Below are 14,114 nucleotides of genomic sequence, written 5' to 3' on the forward strand. Positions count from 1 at the left end.
TTTCAAATTCTGCTGAGTAATTTGGGTAGCTTAAACCACGTGTTTCTCCACAATCATTACTTTTGCTTGGAAGTCGAAAACATAATATCCATTAATACTCTCTACATTGTATCACACATTTGTTCATATTAATTTGGCAACAGTCCAGTCTTGCTGGGAGCAACTCCCCAGCGTTGCTGGGAATTAGGCAGCATATAAATTTAATAAATTATTAAATAACTGAGTACTACCACTACTACTACTACTTTACCCAACCTCATGTTCTGGGTACACACAACACAATGAATCATGGATCACAGGGGCAACAGCTTGCAGAACATTCAGGCTAAATGTGGTTGCCTACTTTGTGACTCATTCATAGTCATGAGTTATGTTTAAATTACGTAATAACTCATAAATATTTTTTAAATTGAGTACCTGGCTTTGCACAGCAGAGTGAACCATAAATTTAACCATATTGCCTGGGTTCATACAACATATTGAGGCATAATCAGCCACATTTCACTGCAGTATGCTGAGCAAACCTAACTGCTGATTCCACAGAGTAAAACTACAATGATGTTCCAAATGGCCATTAAAGTACACTGAAATAATTATGGAGGATGAGGATTCTTCAAAATATTCAGAGATACCTGCTTTCTAGGTTTACTTTGTTTTAAAAATTCACTAAGAAGAGTTCAAAAGTATTCAGAAGCAATTAATAAAGATATGACGGAAAAAACATTAAAATAGTAAGAAAATTGCATCTGTGGTAGAACAATGGTCTAATAGCCACTGAATTTTACAGAGGGCTGGAATAAGAAAGTAAAAGCTGTGGACATGCATAGTAATAAATGGACTGCTACATAGACAGGGTCTACTTGTACCAAAGCAATACCTGAAGTGGTTAAAAATGCTATTTAACCCTATTTCTATTTGCCTGTGGTCAAGCAGCTGTGTTCCAAAACACCAAAACCCCTCCATTTTTAGTTTCAGTTCTGAGGAGAAAGTAGTTGCAACTTGAATCAGAAATACCTAAACCAAATCTGCACCCATGAAGTGCTGTAACCAACACTGAAGAGCTTATGATGGTAGATCATTAATGAATGGCACTATCAATTATTTGTAACCTCTGTCTATATAAAATTTGCTAAATAAAAAAAATTGCTAAGTTTGCTAAATAAAATAATTATAAAAAGCCCCAAAGCTAAACAATAACATTTGTGAAATGCTGCTCCAACTCAACATGACCTTCTCTAAGGAACACTAAGAATATCAAAATAAAAGGAAGTGATGACTGATACCACCATAGATGGTTAACCAACATTAGGTAGATCCATGGCTAATAATTGGAAGAGTTGCCTAGAATTTGTTTTCTCCCTTTGTTTTCTTGTTCCAAACTTAAGAACATTCAACATTTTAATAGTGGAGTGTCTGACCTGTATGACACAAAAAGAGTTACTTGAACCTATTACATTTGTAACAATCTGTTACACTGAAAATACAAACTAAAGCAATTTCAAGACCCATAAAAACAGGAGATGGAGACCCATTATGATATGAAAAAAAGCATCAGCCATCCTACTATGCCCAATCATGGCCAGCAGTAGTAAAGAGTGAGAAGACTGCAAAATAAACAAATGACTTTTTGTGGGAGTGCTGCTCCTGTTCTTAGAGAAATGTCCCAGGCTAATTTATTTGCGGAACCTGAGCAGGTAAAGAAACTGCTACTTTGAGATTGTAAGCCCACCTAGAAGCAGATACACAATAAGAAGTCATGAGGCAATATAAAGAAAATGAAATTAGGATCAATATCCTAAAAAAAAAACCAAACACAACAGGCAGAAAATTATTACATTGCTGATTACAATTAAGTAGTTGAAAAGTAACTGAGTAGCAACCATGACATTTTACAAGTATGCTGAAGATAGGGGGCAGACTTCTATCAAGTCTACTCAGCTCTAAAATGATACAAGTTTAATCTCTACATATGCTCAAATCCATGTGCATGATCTACAGTCAGGGTTTCTCAACCAGGGTTCTGCAGAACCTCAGTTGAGAAACCCTGCTCTATCGTAACAGCAGTACTGTACTGTTTTTTGAAAATGTGATAATAAAACTGCCAACTAAAACAAGATTTGAATGCAAATTCCATTAAAATTACATCCAACTTGCTACACTATAGTGTCTTTCTTAGATTACCAAGTTGTTTATACCACCTTGTAAATTTTCTCTTAATGTAATTAGAAAATATGACTGGGTCAGGCAATAATGAAAAAGTAGCATACCATGAAGTAAATATGAATTTTGTATTCCCACTCATCACAGAAGATCAAACTCTCACATTTTTTAACATTATAAATTATATCTGTCAACTTAGTCACTGAACTTAAATTTTATTATCCTAACATATGGTACACTAAAGAAAACTTATTTCAAAATGTAAATGTACCTGTACAACACTCCAGAAATTTAATCTATCAGTTATTACAAGCAAAAATATGCAGAGTTGATGCATGTATATAGTATGCCAAAGCACTGCTTTTCTAAAAATAAAAATTATATTTATCAGCAGAGTATTTGTAATATAAAAAGCATATATAAAAATGCAATATAAAAGCTAATTTTGAACAGCACCTTTCAGAGGAAGGCACTCCATTTACTATTAGATTCAAATATTACGTTGCAACAAGTGTCTCATTTCAAAAAACAGACATACTTGCAGAGAGAATTTAATAGTACTTTGGGATAAAAGCAGCATCTATTACTTCACTCACACTACGTTTTCTAGATGTATCAACAAAGTCCCAAGAACATATTTTTCATCACAGCTTTGTACACTGGAAATGCAGATTTGCTTTAAAGTTTCAAATTAGCTTTAATCATACATTCTACAGTTTCTGCTACAAATATGGTAGAAAAGCTCCAGTAAAAGGGCCTGCCCTAGGGTGGAATGTAAGAGAACAGTATACCAATATTTACAGGACAATAATATAATACAACATTTTATAAATACAGTGCATATGTATATATTAGAAGAGCAAAGCATTGTTTTATGTTTAATTGAAAATAAGTTTATTCAAAACCCAAATGTGGAGCTATTATTTGTATTTTGTTCAATTCCATTGCAAAAATGAATTTGAACATGCTGCAAATCTTAAATGCGAAAAACCCCAGAAGAATTGAAATATATACAAAGATAAATGCAACAACACACACTACAATATACCCTGGATTGATACTAGAGATTACTTTAAAATGAAGTGTAAAAAATCCTGCATGTGAGAAATCCTAGAAATGCACAAAATGAATTGTCATAGGCAAGAATAATAGTCGCGATTGGTCATAGAGAATGTTTTGTTTTCCAAGACAATTTACAGGTATGTTAGAATACACTAGTGTTTTCATTCAGTGAAAAAGAATCATTCTAAAAAAGGCTTGCAATACATTAAATTCACACCAACGTATTATTACATGAAGTTTTTCAAGGTATGAATTTTAGCTGTCCTAATTTAACACTCTCCTCCACCAAAACTGAGTAACTTTCATCTCTTTGGGATGGCCTGCAGAGGCAGTATTTTTATATGTTACAAACTAGTAGAATTATAGCACATGTATTTCTCAGCATACAAATATTAACAAGCTTAATTAAAAAAAATTAATGTAAAATATACTTATACGAATATTACACTATCACTTCTTAGCTGAAAACAGATACATACATATCCAGAAAAATCAACTTTCCTCAATTTCCAATGAAAATTAATGTGTCTGATGTTTATCTGTGTACTTAAAAACCTATCAATTTCAGTATAGTATATGCTTAACTTTTGATTGTATTCAATAACTTAATCAATGAAAATTCTGTTTTCAAATTTACAAAGCAGTTTCCCAATAGCAGATTAGATTTATCTGGCTTTAACCAGGAATATATTATATTTCATTGCAAGACAAATATAATAATAAAAATTTGCCAGTTTAACTGGAAATCCTAAATATTAAACCGAGGACAATCCTCTTTAAAATAAGACTTATTTTACAAAACAAACAAATCTTAAAAATTATAACTGTACACTGCATTGTCTGCATTCTAGCTCCATACATAGAACCTATGTTTTGGTGGTAGCTTGGAGCAAGATTATGTGATTGTCTGCAGAACAGTGTATGAACAGTGTATGAATAGGAGGGCACAGAGCATACTGATTGAGAAAAGGTGCATAACCTGTTTACTATGCTCACTACGTGTAAGAAATACAGTGCTGAAGTGTGAATCAGAATTGATATAGTAGACATTTTGGAAAACAGATTTTTTTTGAAGACACACATTTTCCATTTGTCTAAACTGTACTTATGTTTCAATAATCTGCTCAAAAGAAAAGCAAAGTAACTGACACTGCTACAAAGGCACAAGTTCTTCTATTGCTGAAATTAAATGTGTTTTGCCTGAAAAACAGGCTGGATAGAATGTTACTGAGTAGTTACTTGTAAACCACTCTTCTTTTCAATGAAACATTCAACATAAATATAATAAACAATAAATAACTGGCTGGAAAAAGAGATTTTCTAAACATTTAAAAAAAACAGAGAATACACATATTTTAAAATATGACATTAGGAAGCGCAGAATGTGGAGCTTGGAGATTCTTTAGGTGTAAGAATACTAACACAGGAGTTCAAGGGATAGCTTGAAATATTTACACAGTGCTATGCTATATATCTGTAAACAAAAAAGAATATTTTGTATTGCCAGTAGAGGAAAAAAGCCTACAATAGCAAAAGATGCATAAATTGCAGCTTTTAAAAAAAATTTCAGGGCACTGATTCAGAATAGAAAAATGATGTAAATTATAAATAACCCCTGTTAAACATAGGCTGGATTTATTCTAAACTAGTAATTTGGGAGTGCTGGACAGTATGCAATAAAGTTATTAAAAGAGATTTTGCAGTTAGATATCATGGGGATCCAAATATTGTTAATCTTGTTTTGTCAAAATTTGCAGGATGAGAACCACAAAAACTAAAATCAAGCCTTTAACATTAATTTTGTGATAAACCATTATTTTCATTTCTACTACCTATTTTGAGTTGCTGCATGGAACCATCAATTACAATTTGTTATGCAAAATTGAAAACAATTATAATCCAACACGCTGATTCATTTATTGTCAGAATACAGATAGTCGGAAAGTGCAATCTTATTTATATTTAATGAAGACAGAGACACTATTTTCAATGGTTAGTCATTTCACGAATTTTAGATTGCAGCTGTGTTCTACAGCCAGACCTCATAAGAACTAATGACCTTATCCTTCTTTGCTTTATATATATGGTACTTCATAATATGCCCAACTAGACAAAGTGTCTGTGAGTTTACCAAGGATTAGCTAATGCAAGACAGGCAACCATTACAAAATTCTGGAAAAAAGTAATGGTTGTGGTTTATATAAAAATAGCCATCTCATTTCCTAAAAGAAATCACTATTTTCTATTTACAAAAAGCTCAAATTTATAATTTATTTTTCCTAATATTACTATTTTCTATATTAATCACTAACAATAATGGAATAAATTAATGATGAAAAAGGACTTGTTTTGTTATGAGAAGAATTACATGGAAAAAAATGGGAACAATTAACATTACCCAACCCAGATAGGTACAGAATCAGCTTTCCAACACCATCTCAGATATTTTTTTCACAGAATAGATTTGAGAAGTTCAAAAAAATTGTTTATCTTCTCTATTAAATGTAAACTAGATCACGGTTTTGGACTTCTCTACTGATCCTCTCATCATCTTCATCTGACTGTGATTCTAATCTATGAGGATTAGTGTATTCATATTCAATAGGCTTTGGATAGCTATATGGATACCCATTGTCATCAAAAAACCTTCGAAATGTGAATTCATAAAAAGCATGCTCAGGATGTTTACCATTTTTATACCACCCATTAAGTGTGTCATTTACATTCCCTTCTTTATCTTCACTCCATAATTTATCTGGGTCAATTGGATCAAAATTTGATGTATCTGTGGGATGTGTAATTTTAGGAATATAAGAAGCAGGTTGCTGCCGTAGATCACTTGAAAAATCAATAGATTTAAAAAATGGATGTGCTTTTATTTCATCTGCACCATTCTTGCCTAAGCGATCATCTGGTCCTCGACAGAGCTTAATAATAAGGTCTGATGCCTCTGGAGTTAGTTTTGCTTGCAGTGGGATGTGCAGTGATGTTTTCCAATTGATAACCTTTATTTAAAAACAAAGTACAGATAACACAACATTAAAATTTTAAATTCAATACACATGCACACACCAAAAAGATCAATTATTTTTTTCCAGGAACTAATACATTCAAAAAACTGAAAGCAAATATTTTTGAACCACTGCTGACATGTGTAGGGAAGGAGCTTGAAATAAAACAAAAAGACTTGCAGCATAGCAGAAGACTAACACGGGCAATTTGCAGGGGGAGTCAAAAAGTTGAGATGGCCCTGTGCCTTTTGTATGTTTGTGATGCACATAAAAAAGGGGTGGGCCTTTGACTGCACAGTTGCCATCTTGGCTTTTTTGACCCCTCCTGCAGATGACCCTGGATTAATGCCTAGTGGAAGGCAAGACCAAAGTTAGCATTTTGCCTTTTACAGACAGGAGACCTCTTCCTCTTGGTTCTGTGTACATGTTTTCACAGAACAGCAGGATTAGTTTACCACCTTTGAGGATCTGCTTGAGAGTAACTCTAGACATCAAAATAATGTTGCTTTTTTTTTGTTTTCCTCCTGATACCCTTTCCTTGATTTTCTAGCAAGCAACTGAGGAAAGTAGGAATTTTCTCAGCAGGCTTGAGACAGCATTCTCCTATTCCTACTCTTTAAAGTGGTTGAAGTAAGGACAGAGCTAATAAAGTGTTCTAGTTCTTTAGGCTTACTGCTGCCACTTTGATACACAGAAGTTGGGAAGCATCAGCAAATCTTTGAATTGCCCACCATTTCACTACTGCTACTTGACCAATGAAAAAGGGGAATGATGGCAACATTCCAGCAACTTCTTCTATATTTAGGCATTAAGCCTCAGTAAGCACAGCTGGCAGCAAAGTTGGATTTATCTTTTGAGGTATTAAAAAGGTCGATATAAAAAGGTTGTACATAAAGGCTTGAGAACCATGCCTACACCTATTATTGGGACCATCATTCCACTTTTAGGATAGTCAGAAAAGTAACAAAGAACATGAAGCTCACCTTAACATATAAGAGGTTCACAAATTTATTTAGATGCCCTACTGATAACAAGTAAATAAATAAAATGGTGATTCTTCAGGGAGGAGTTAATGCAGGTTATCTCCCTTTCATCTCCGGATACAAATGGAGATCTATTTATTTATTTATCCAATTTATATGGCTGCCCATCTCAACAAGTGACTCTGGGCGGCGAACAGAATTAAAATAAAATAAAAACAATAACAAACATTATAAAAGTTAAAATATAAGCAGCTGAGAAACAACAACCCAAATCACTAACATAACCCAGAAGAATTTTGATAAACATTTTTTTATTATTTTTGGCTACTCTACAACATGGTAGCTCTGTCCTTCCTTTCACTCCTTAACACACATCTTTAATTTCCGAAACTGTGGATAAAAAACTTGAATGTGGATGTCTAAGCATTAAAATGAGGGACTGTTTGAGTAAGAGAGAAACTAAAAAGATCTTGGCTGGAATGAAAGATAAGGTTTATCAAAAATACACTGAAGTTAACAACAAGATGCACAGACTAGTGAAAAGGAAAAGCATTTCTAGAGGCATATAATGCTATTTAAAAACATTTGGCAAAGTGTGTTGGTTTTATATGCAAGTTTGAATTGTTTCATAATTTAATGTAATATAATACAAAGATACACGGAACTTCAATTTTAGTGTAATGCATACAATATAAATTCATTATACTGTATTACTACACATCAAATCTTTCTGTTCTATCTTCAGTGTGTTTTAAAATCCTAATTTGGGCTTTCATTGAAGGACTGGAGGAAAATGACTTCTGGAGAAGAAATGGTGAACTGAAAACGGCTCTGCTAAAAGTGGAGCTGAAGACCACAGTTGAATGAAGAGCCAGTGAATAGATCATCTCTTTGTAATTCCTCTGTGGACCAGGAGAGGACTTGAGATCACTCAGAAGTGCTCCATACAGCTGCTCCTCACGAGGAGACCACAAGACAGCAGTCTCCAGAAGGTTTAGAGCTCTGGGAGAGAAGGGACAGCCATCTTGCTCAAACCATGGCTGGTGCCTTTAAGGATATTGGGTTCCCATACTTCTTTTTTTAATCACTTTTGGAAATTACTTGTTAACTGCTTTTTAGCTATTAGGAGCCTTTGAATCGACAAGCCTGAAAACATTGGGTGAGTTTCTTTCAATCCTTACTGAAAGAAGCATTAAATACAAGTATAAGGACTTAAAAAAAATTTGGGGGGGGGAATAAACAGCAAAAGGGTGGTTAGAACATTTGGAAAGTTACAAATGGACTAAGGGTCCAGATGGATTTGAAATAAGATTTTGGAATTAATTATAAGAATCCTTCCCATGGGAAAATGGTTTTGTTTTGAATCCTTTAAAAAAACAAACACGACAGGATGAGACTTTGAAGGTTGAACACTAGAGAGAACCGGAAGGAACTAAATATTACAATTAAAGAACACTTAAATTTGACTTACTAATATAGAATGAAGCAAAATATTTTAACATGGGACATATTGAAGGATATTTTTAAATAATGGACCCAGAAGTTAATTTTAAGAGTGTCTGCCTCTATAGATAGACTGTGCTTAAAAGATGGAAGAGGAACAAATTTTACCTGAGACTGAGACTGATCTGAAAGTGGATTTAAAAATGACAGACTACAAGAATTATATGGAAAAAGATGCTACACTGGACATACAAAAGAAACTGACTGATGTCTTAATAATTAAAAAGGGTATACAAATTACAAACCAAGAGAGTGACCTGGATTATTTTCCTATATTAGATTTACAAAAGAGGCTTGTTAAAACTGAAGAATTTTGTGAGAAGGGACAAAGAAAAAAAAGAAATCAAGTTTTTGGACATTACTTGAAGGGACTAAAAATCAAGATTGTTGGAAGTAAAAGGAAGGAATATAAAGTTGGTTTATCTGATCAAGGTTAAAATAGATATGTTTTTATCTCTAGTAATCCTTAATTGACTTTTGGTAATCAGGACTGAAATGATTAGGCTTTACGGGTTTGTTTATAGATAAGAGATGGGATATGGGAAGAAGAGATAATTTGTTATATTTTAAGAGAAGGTGATAAATTACTGTAATTGTTTATACTTGTGATGAAGGGGGAAGTAATTTCTTTATATATTTCCTTTTGCTTTCTTCACTTTTATTTTTTCTTTATTTTTATTTTTACTTTCTTTTCTATTTTTCTATTTTTTCTTTTCTGCACCTTCTATTTTTTCTTTTTCTTTTTAGTTTGTATTCATTTTTATCTTTGCAGTTGTAATTTTTAATAAAATTACTATTAAAAAAAAAGAAAGACTAGAACAAACCATTAATACATTCTTCTTAACTGTGACTCCTACTTCAAAAGAGTGGCTAAATACATGAAGAAATCAATAAAAATACGCCCCACAGATTAAGCAAGGTAACAATTAGTGTTGTCTACTAGGAGGTCTTACAGTGAAAGCATATTGCTTCCTCTCTTTGATTAGGATGAATCTCACACTTCTATGACAAGAATGAAAACAAAGTAGGTTGATGGTCCACTATATTAAAATTTTGGGAAGAAATAATATCAAACTAAGTACACTTTCTAGTTACAACTAAAATTACATATAAACTTATTAAAATATAGGAAAGCATGTTATATATATACCGTTCCAAGTTAAATGCAGAGCAAAGCTTATCTGGCTTCTACACATTATTTATACACAGAGGCAACTGATATCATTTTTTTCCCAAATACCTTCATTTGCGTTTCCAATGGTGTTTGTGCTAGGAAGGGAGGTTGACCTACTAGCATTTCAAAAAGAATCACTCCAACACTCCACCAATCACACAGCTGTGTATATCCTGAAGCAAAAGAAAATTCAGTATTTACATAGACCAAAAATAATTCTAAATTTCTTTCTAGGAATGCTCTAGCTATTATGCCACTGCAATATTTCTTAGACATCTAGCATATCTGACTTTCTTTACAACTCTCATAAATGCATTTCTTACATATTGATATATTATGTTGTGCTTCTTACAAATGAATGTTTTTATAATTTATATTACTGTGCTTGATGGTAGCAGTCTTACAGCACAGTAGAACTTCCTTGTAGTTAGAATAACTAAGTGTTTTAAGGAATAATTTTCAAAAACTAATCATCAGTTTAGCATCCCAAGTTATAGGAAAAATGGAAAGTTTTACCTGTTCGTAATAATACTTCTGGTGCAATGTAATTTGGTGTCCCAACAAGTGAATGTGCTAGACAGCGCTGATGTTGACGTGCTGCTCTACGTTCAAGTGGCTTTAGTCTATCTCCACATCTACAGCTTGCTGGATCTCCCCATTCACTACTGAAATCCATACTGTCCTGACGGGGATGATCACCTAACATGCAAAAGCCCAAATACTAATATTATGTTTAAACTATGGTCATCAATCAAGTGTCACAGCATCTATTAAAAAAGTATGAGTTTTTAAAAAAAAATCTAATTACAGGTAATCCCCAGGTTAAGAATACCCTGTTTACAGATAACCCAAAGTTAAGAACAGAGCCTACCGTAGCAAAATCTGAGTTACATAAATAATGATTTGAGTTAAATATACAATGGTTTGAGTTCATTACACAATACTACTTATATGCAATAAAACTGTTCTGGCTCACATACAAATTCGACTTAAAAACAGACCTTGGGAATGGAACTCATTCTTAAACTCTATTAAAATGAGTAGGGATTTATGAGGATTTTTACTTTGATAAACAGTTATTGGGAGCTGCTTAAGAAGAATATAATGCATTAGAAGAACTCTTGAATAAAATGTCATGTTATAAGCATGCAGCCTCTCAGTAAGTCAACATGTTACAATCTATTGTTTATCTATGCAACCATGTGCTCAATTACTGACATGGCAGAATTATAAGCTTTGCAAATAAATTGTTAGTAACTTTTAAATTTAAAAATAACATTGAGGGGAGAAGCCCAATTCAGAGTTAACTTATTCTAACTTATTACACAACTGATAAATGAGGAAATAGGGATATATAAATATTTCAACTCTTTCCATTAGTGTAATTTCTGAAGAAGTCTACTGTATTCATAGCAATAGCTATAAGGAAGCCATTTATTGCTGGTTTCCTTTCACACAATATAACTGTCTACAACTTAGGTTGGCATTAATTTGCAGCAAGGCTGTTTACAGTACTGTAACATAAACATGTTTCTCACCTTAGCTATTGACTTTCATTCTCTTTAATTTGAGAGGTTTGCTAGAACCCAAGCTTTAACTTATTTTTTCTGCCTCATCTCATTCCAATAACATGGGAAATAGTTAGATATAATAGAAATTACTAATTTCTTTTTTTTAAAAAACTGATTGACTATGCAATCTTATACACTTCATACAAAAGCAGTCATCTTCTCAGAAAATTACATTTACAGAAATTGCAATGCAAATTTGTGTTACAACCACTGATCTGCTTTATTAGATAAAAAGAGGAAATTTGGGGTATAAGAGTGGCTGGAGCTGAATATAAACTATGTGCTAATGGTATTATTGAAAATTATTTTCTTATTGAAAATTATTTTCTGTACCAAAATTTATTGATAATGTACTATTTAATAACTTACTATTTATTACTATTTAATAATGTACCAGATTTTTTAATTAATTGGAGTAACTACATTTACTTCCTATAGGGTCTAATATTTCTAAGAAAATTTATAATAATTGGGGTTTCAACTGTTTGCATTATTTTAAGCATTTGGGAATAATTATTCCAAGGAAATTTTCTTCTTTTGTGGGTGTAAATGTATCAACTTTTAAAATTTGAGATCCAAACTGATATAAATAGCTGATTAAAAATTTCACTGACCTTATGAGGAAAATTACGTACTGTAAAAACGAATATTACTTCAAGATTGATGTGTCTAATTAGAAGTATTACTGTGACAACTAAGTTATTTGAAGTAGACTGATGATATCAAGATTTTTCTTATGGGAAGGTCAAACCTCTAGATTTTATTTAAATCAGGTCTATCATATGATGGGGGAGTAAACTTTCTGATTTTCAGTTTCATTATTTAGTATATATTCTGACCTCAATTCCTTTATGAAATGCCAATGATCAAGCAAAAAAAAAAAATGGGCACAATTAGAAAATTATTATGAGACCCCTCTGATATCATGGCAGGTGATTGGCTCTATTTTTAGCAAAAACTCTACTGTATTTTAGGCATTAAAGATTGCAAGGCATATATGGAAGATGTTGGGATGGAAGTATGATGTTGACCTTTACTCAAATGATTGGGACAATTCCCATCTGAAAATAACTGGTAAATCATGGAAACCAGCTATTTACCAACTATTGAGCTTTTTATTGCCAATCAGGTTTTTAAACCACCTGAATTATTATAAGTGGCATTTCAATTGCCTAATATTCCAAAATAGCAGCATATTTAGTTAAAACTTTGCTTGAGTCAATCTATATAAGTAGTATCTAAAATTTTTCAATTACTATCTAGAACATTACTATCTAGAACACTATCAATTACCACTAGAACATGCCTTGGATTATTCTAGCTGTTTTTATAAACAATTGAAAAGTATTGTTGATGGACAGCAGTTATTTGCAAGAAGAAAGACAATATTAAATATTAACAAATCAATAGCTAACTTAAAATGATAGGAAACTTAAAAGAACATTAAGTTTCCTATCATCTTAAAGTGAAACAAATCCAACAAAGATTCTTTTTCCTATTTATTGGCCACCCCAGTGAATGTTTAAAAAGGGTTGGTTATTAATTTCATTATGTTGTAAGGGTAAAACGGGTGAAGGGACACTTACTCGTGTGAGATGGGTTTATGTTTTTCTTCTCTTTCAATTAAAGCAAGGCAAATTAAAAAAGGGAGCAGGGTGAGAATAAAGTGGTGAAATTGCCTCCTAGCAGAAGCTTCCCATAAGCAGAAAGCCTTTCTCCAACACCAGGCAATATTATAAATTTTTAGTTTATTAAATATCTTTTGTACCTTTTTTTTTTTTTACTTTAAGGGTAAAGAAAGAACTACCTAACAAAGTAAAACCCAATGGTTATAACATAATAGTGATTAGGCAAGAGTGTCTGTAATTTTGACCAAATAAAAGATACCAGCAATCCTTAAAATTCCTGTTAGTGGTCTCTAATGTAAACCTGTAAGTTTTCTCTTAATGTACTTTTTTAAAAAACTATAATTTCCTTAATTCCAACTTTGACTTTTTGGAAGTTGGGAAGCTCACATTTCTCAATAACTGATTTGGTTAGGCTTTACAAATTATTTTAATTCTGTGATCTACACACCAAGCAAGCTAAGGGCTACCAGATCTGGGCGGTAAAATAACAACTAGATGGCAGCAAAAATTAGTTTTTGGGTTGTCTGCAATCCACATCTGATAGCCATGAGTGAATGCCCAAAAGCTATAGAAGTCACATCCTTATTTTTGAGTACCTTGTTTTTCTTCCAGACTAAGAGATACTTAATTTTAATGTTCTGTATAACAGAAAGAGACACTGAAATACAAAATATGTGACTGTATTTCCTTTTCCATCCTTCTATTCCCTAATTTCCACAAAATAATTTCTCCACTAGATTTTGCAACTTTTAGAAACAGGGAGTTCTGTATGTTTTCTTATTTTTCAGTACCACACACAGAGTTAAGAATTAAGTAAATGAAGTAGTATCATTTATAATACGGGAGTAATTTTTATATCTTCAGAAAGATACAGTTATTGACACTTTAATTTTGATTGGAAAGGAAGAAAACTTTACTAGTTTAAGTAATTCTGGCAAAAAAAAATTAAACATTTGCCAAAGACTGAAATTAAATATATTCAAGAATGTGCTAAACAAATAGCTAAGCTTCAGAAATTATAA

At 32.4% G+C, this 14,114-nt stretch overlaps 1 protein-coding gene across 7 annotated transcripts in view; it reads right to left on the minus strand.

Annotated features, from left to right (window-relative positions):
* Positions 1 to 2,053: 2,053 nt before the first annotated feature.
* Positions 2,054 to 14,114, minus strand: part of LATS1 (large tumor suppressor kinase 1) — a 31,907-nt gene continuing 19,846 nt past the window's right edge. For all 7 annotated transcript variants that reach the window (XM_007422088.4, XM_007422087.4, XM_025176123.2 and 4 more), the window contains 3 exons: positions 10,410 to 10,592; positions 9,960 to 10,066; positions 2,054 to 6,227 (listed from right to left, as the gene is read on the minus strand). In XM_007422088.4, coding sequence (XP_007422150.1) covers positions 5,721 to 6,227; positions 9,960 to 10,066; positions 10,410 to 10,592 — 797 coding nt within the window. In that variant the 3' untranslated portion in view covers positions 2,054 to 5,720. The remainder of the gene's footprint in view (positions 6,228 to 9,959; positions 10,067 to 10,409; positions 10,593 to 14,114) is intronic.

The sequence above is a fragment of the Python bivittatus genome, unplaced genomic scaffold, assembly GCF_059951505.1.
Source record: "Python bivittatus isolate LINGU-HERP-01145 unplaced genomic scaffold, Pbiv_v1 ctg000020_np1212, whole genome shotgun sequence".
Lineage (NCBI taxonomy): Eukaryota > Metazoa > Chordata > Lepidosauria > Squamata > Pythonidae > Python > Python bivittatus.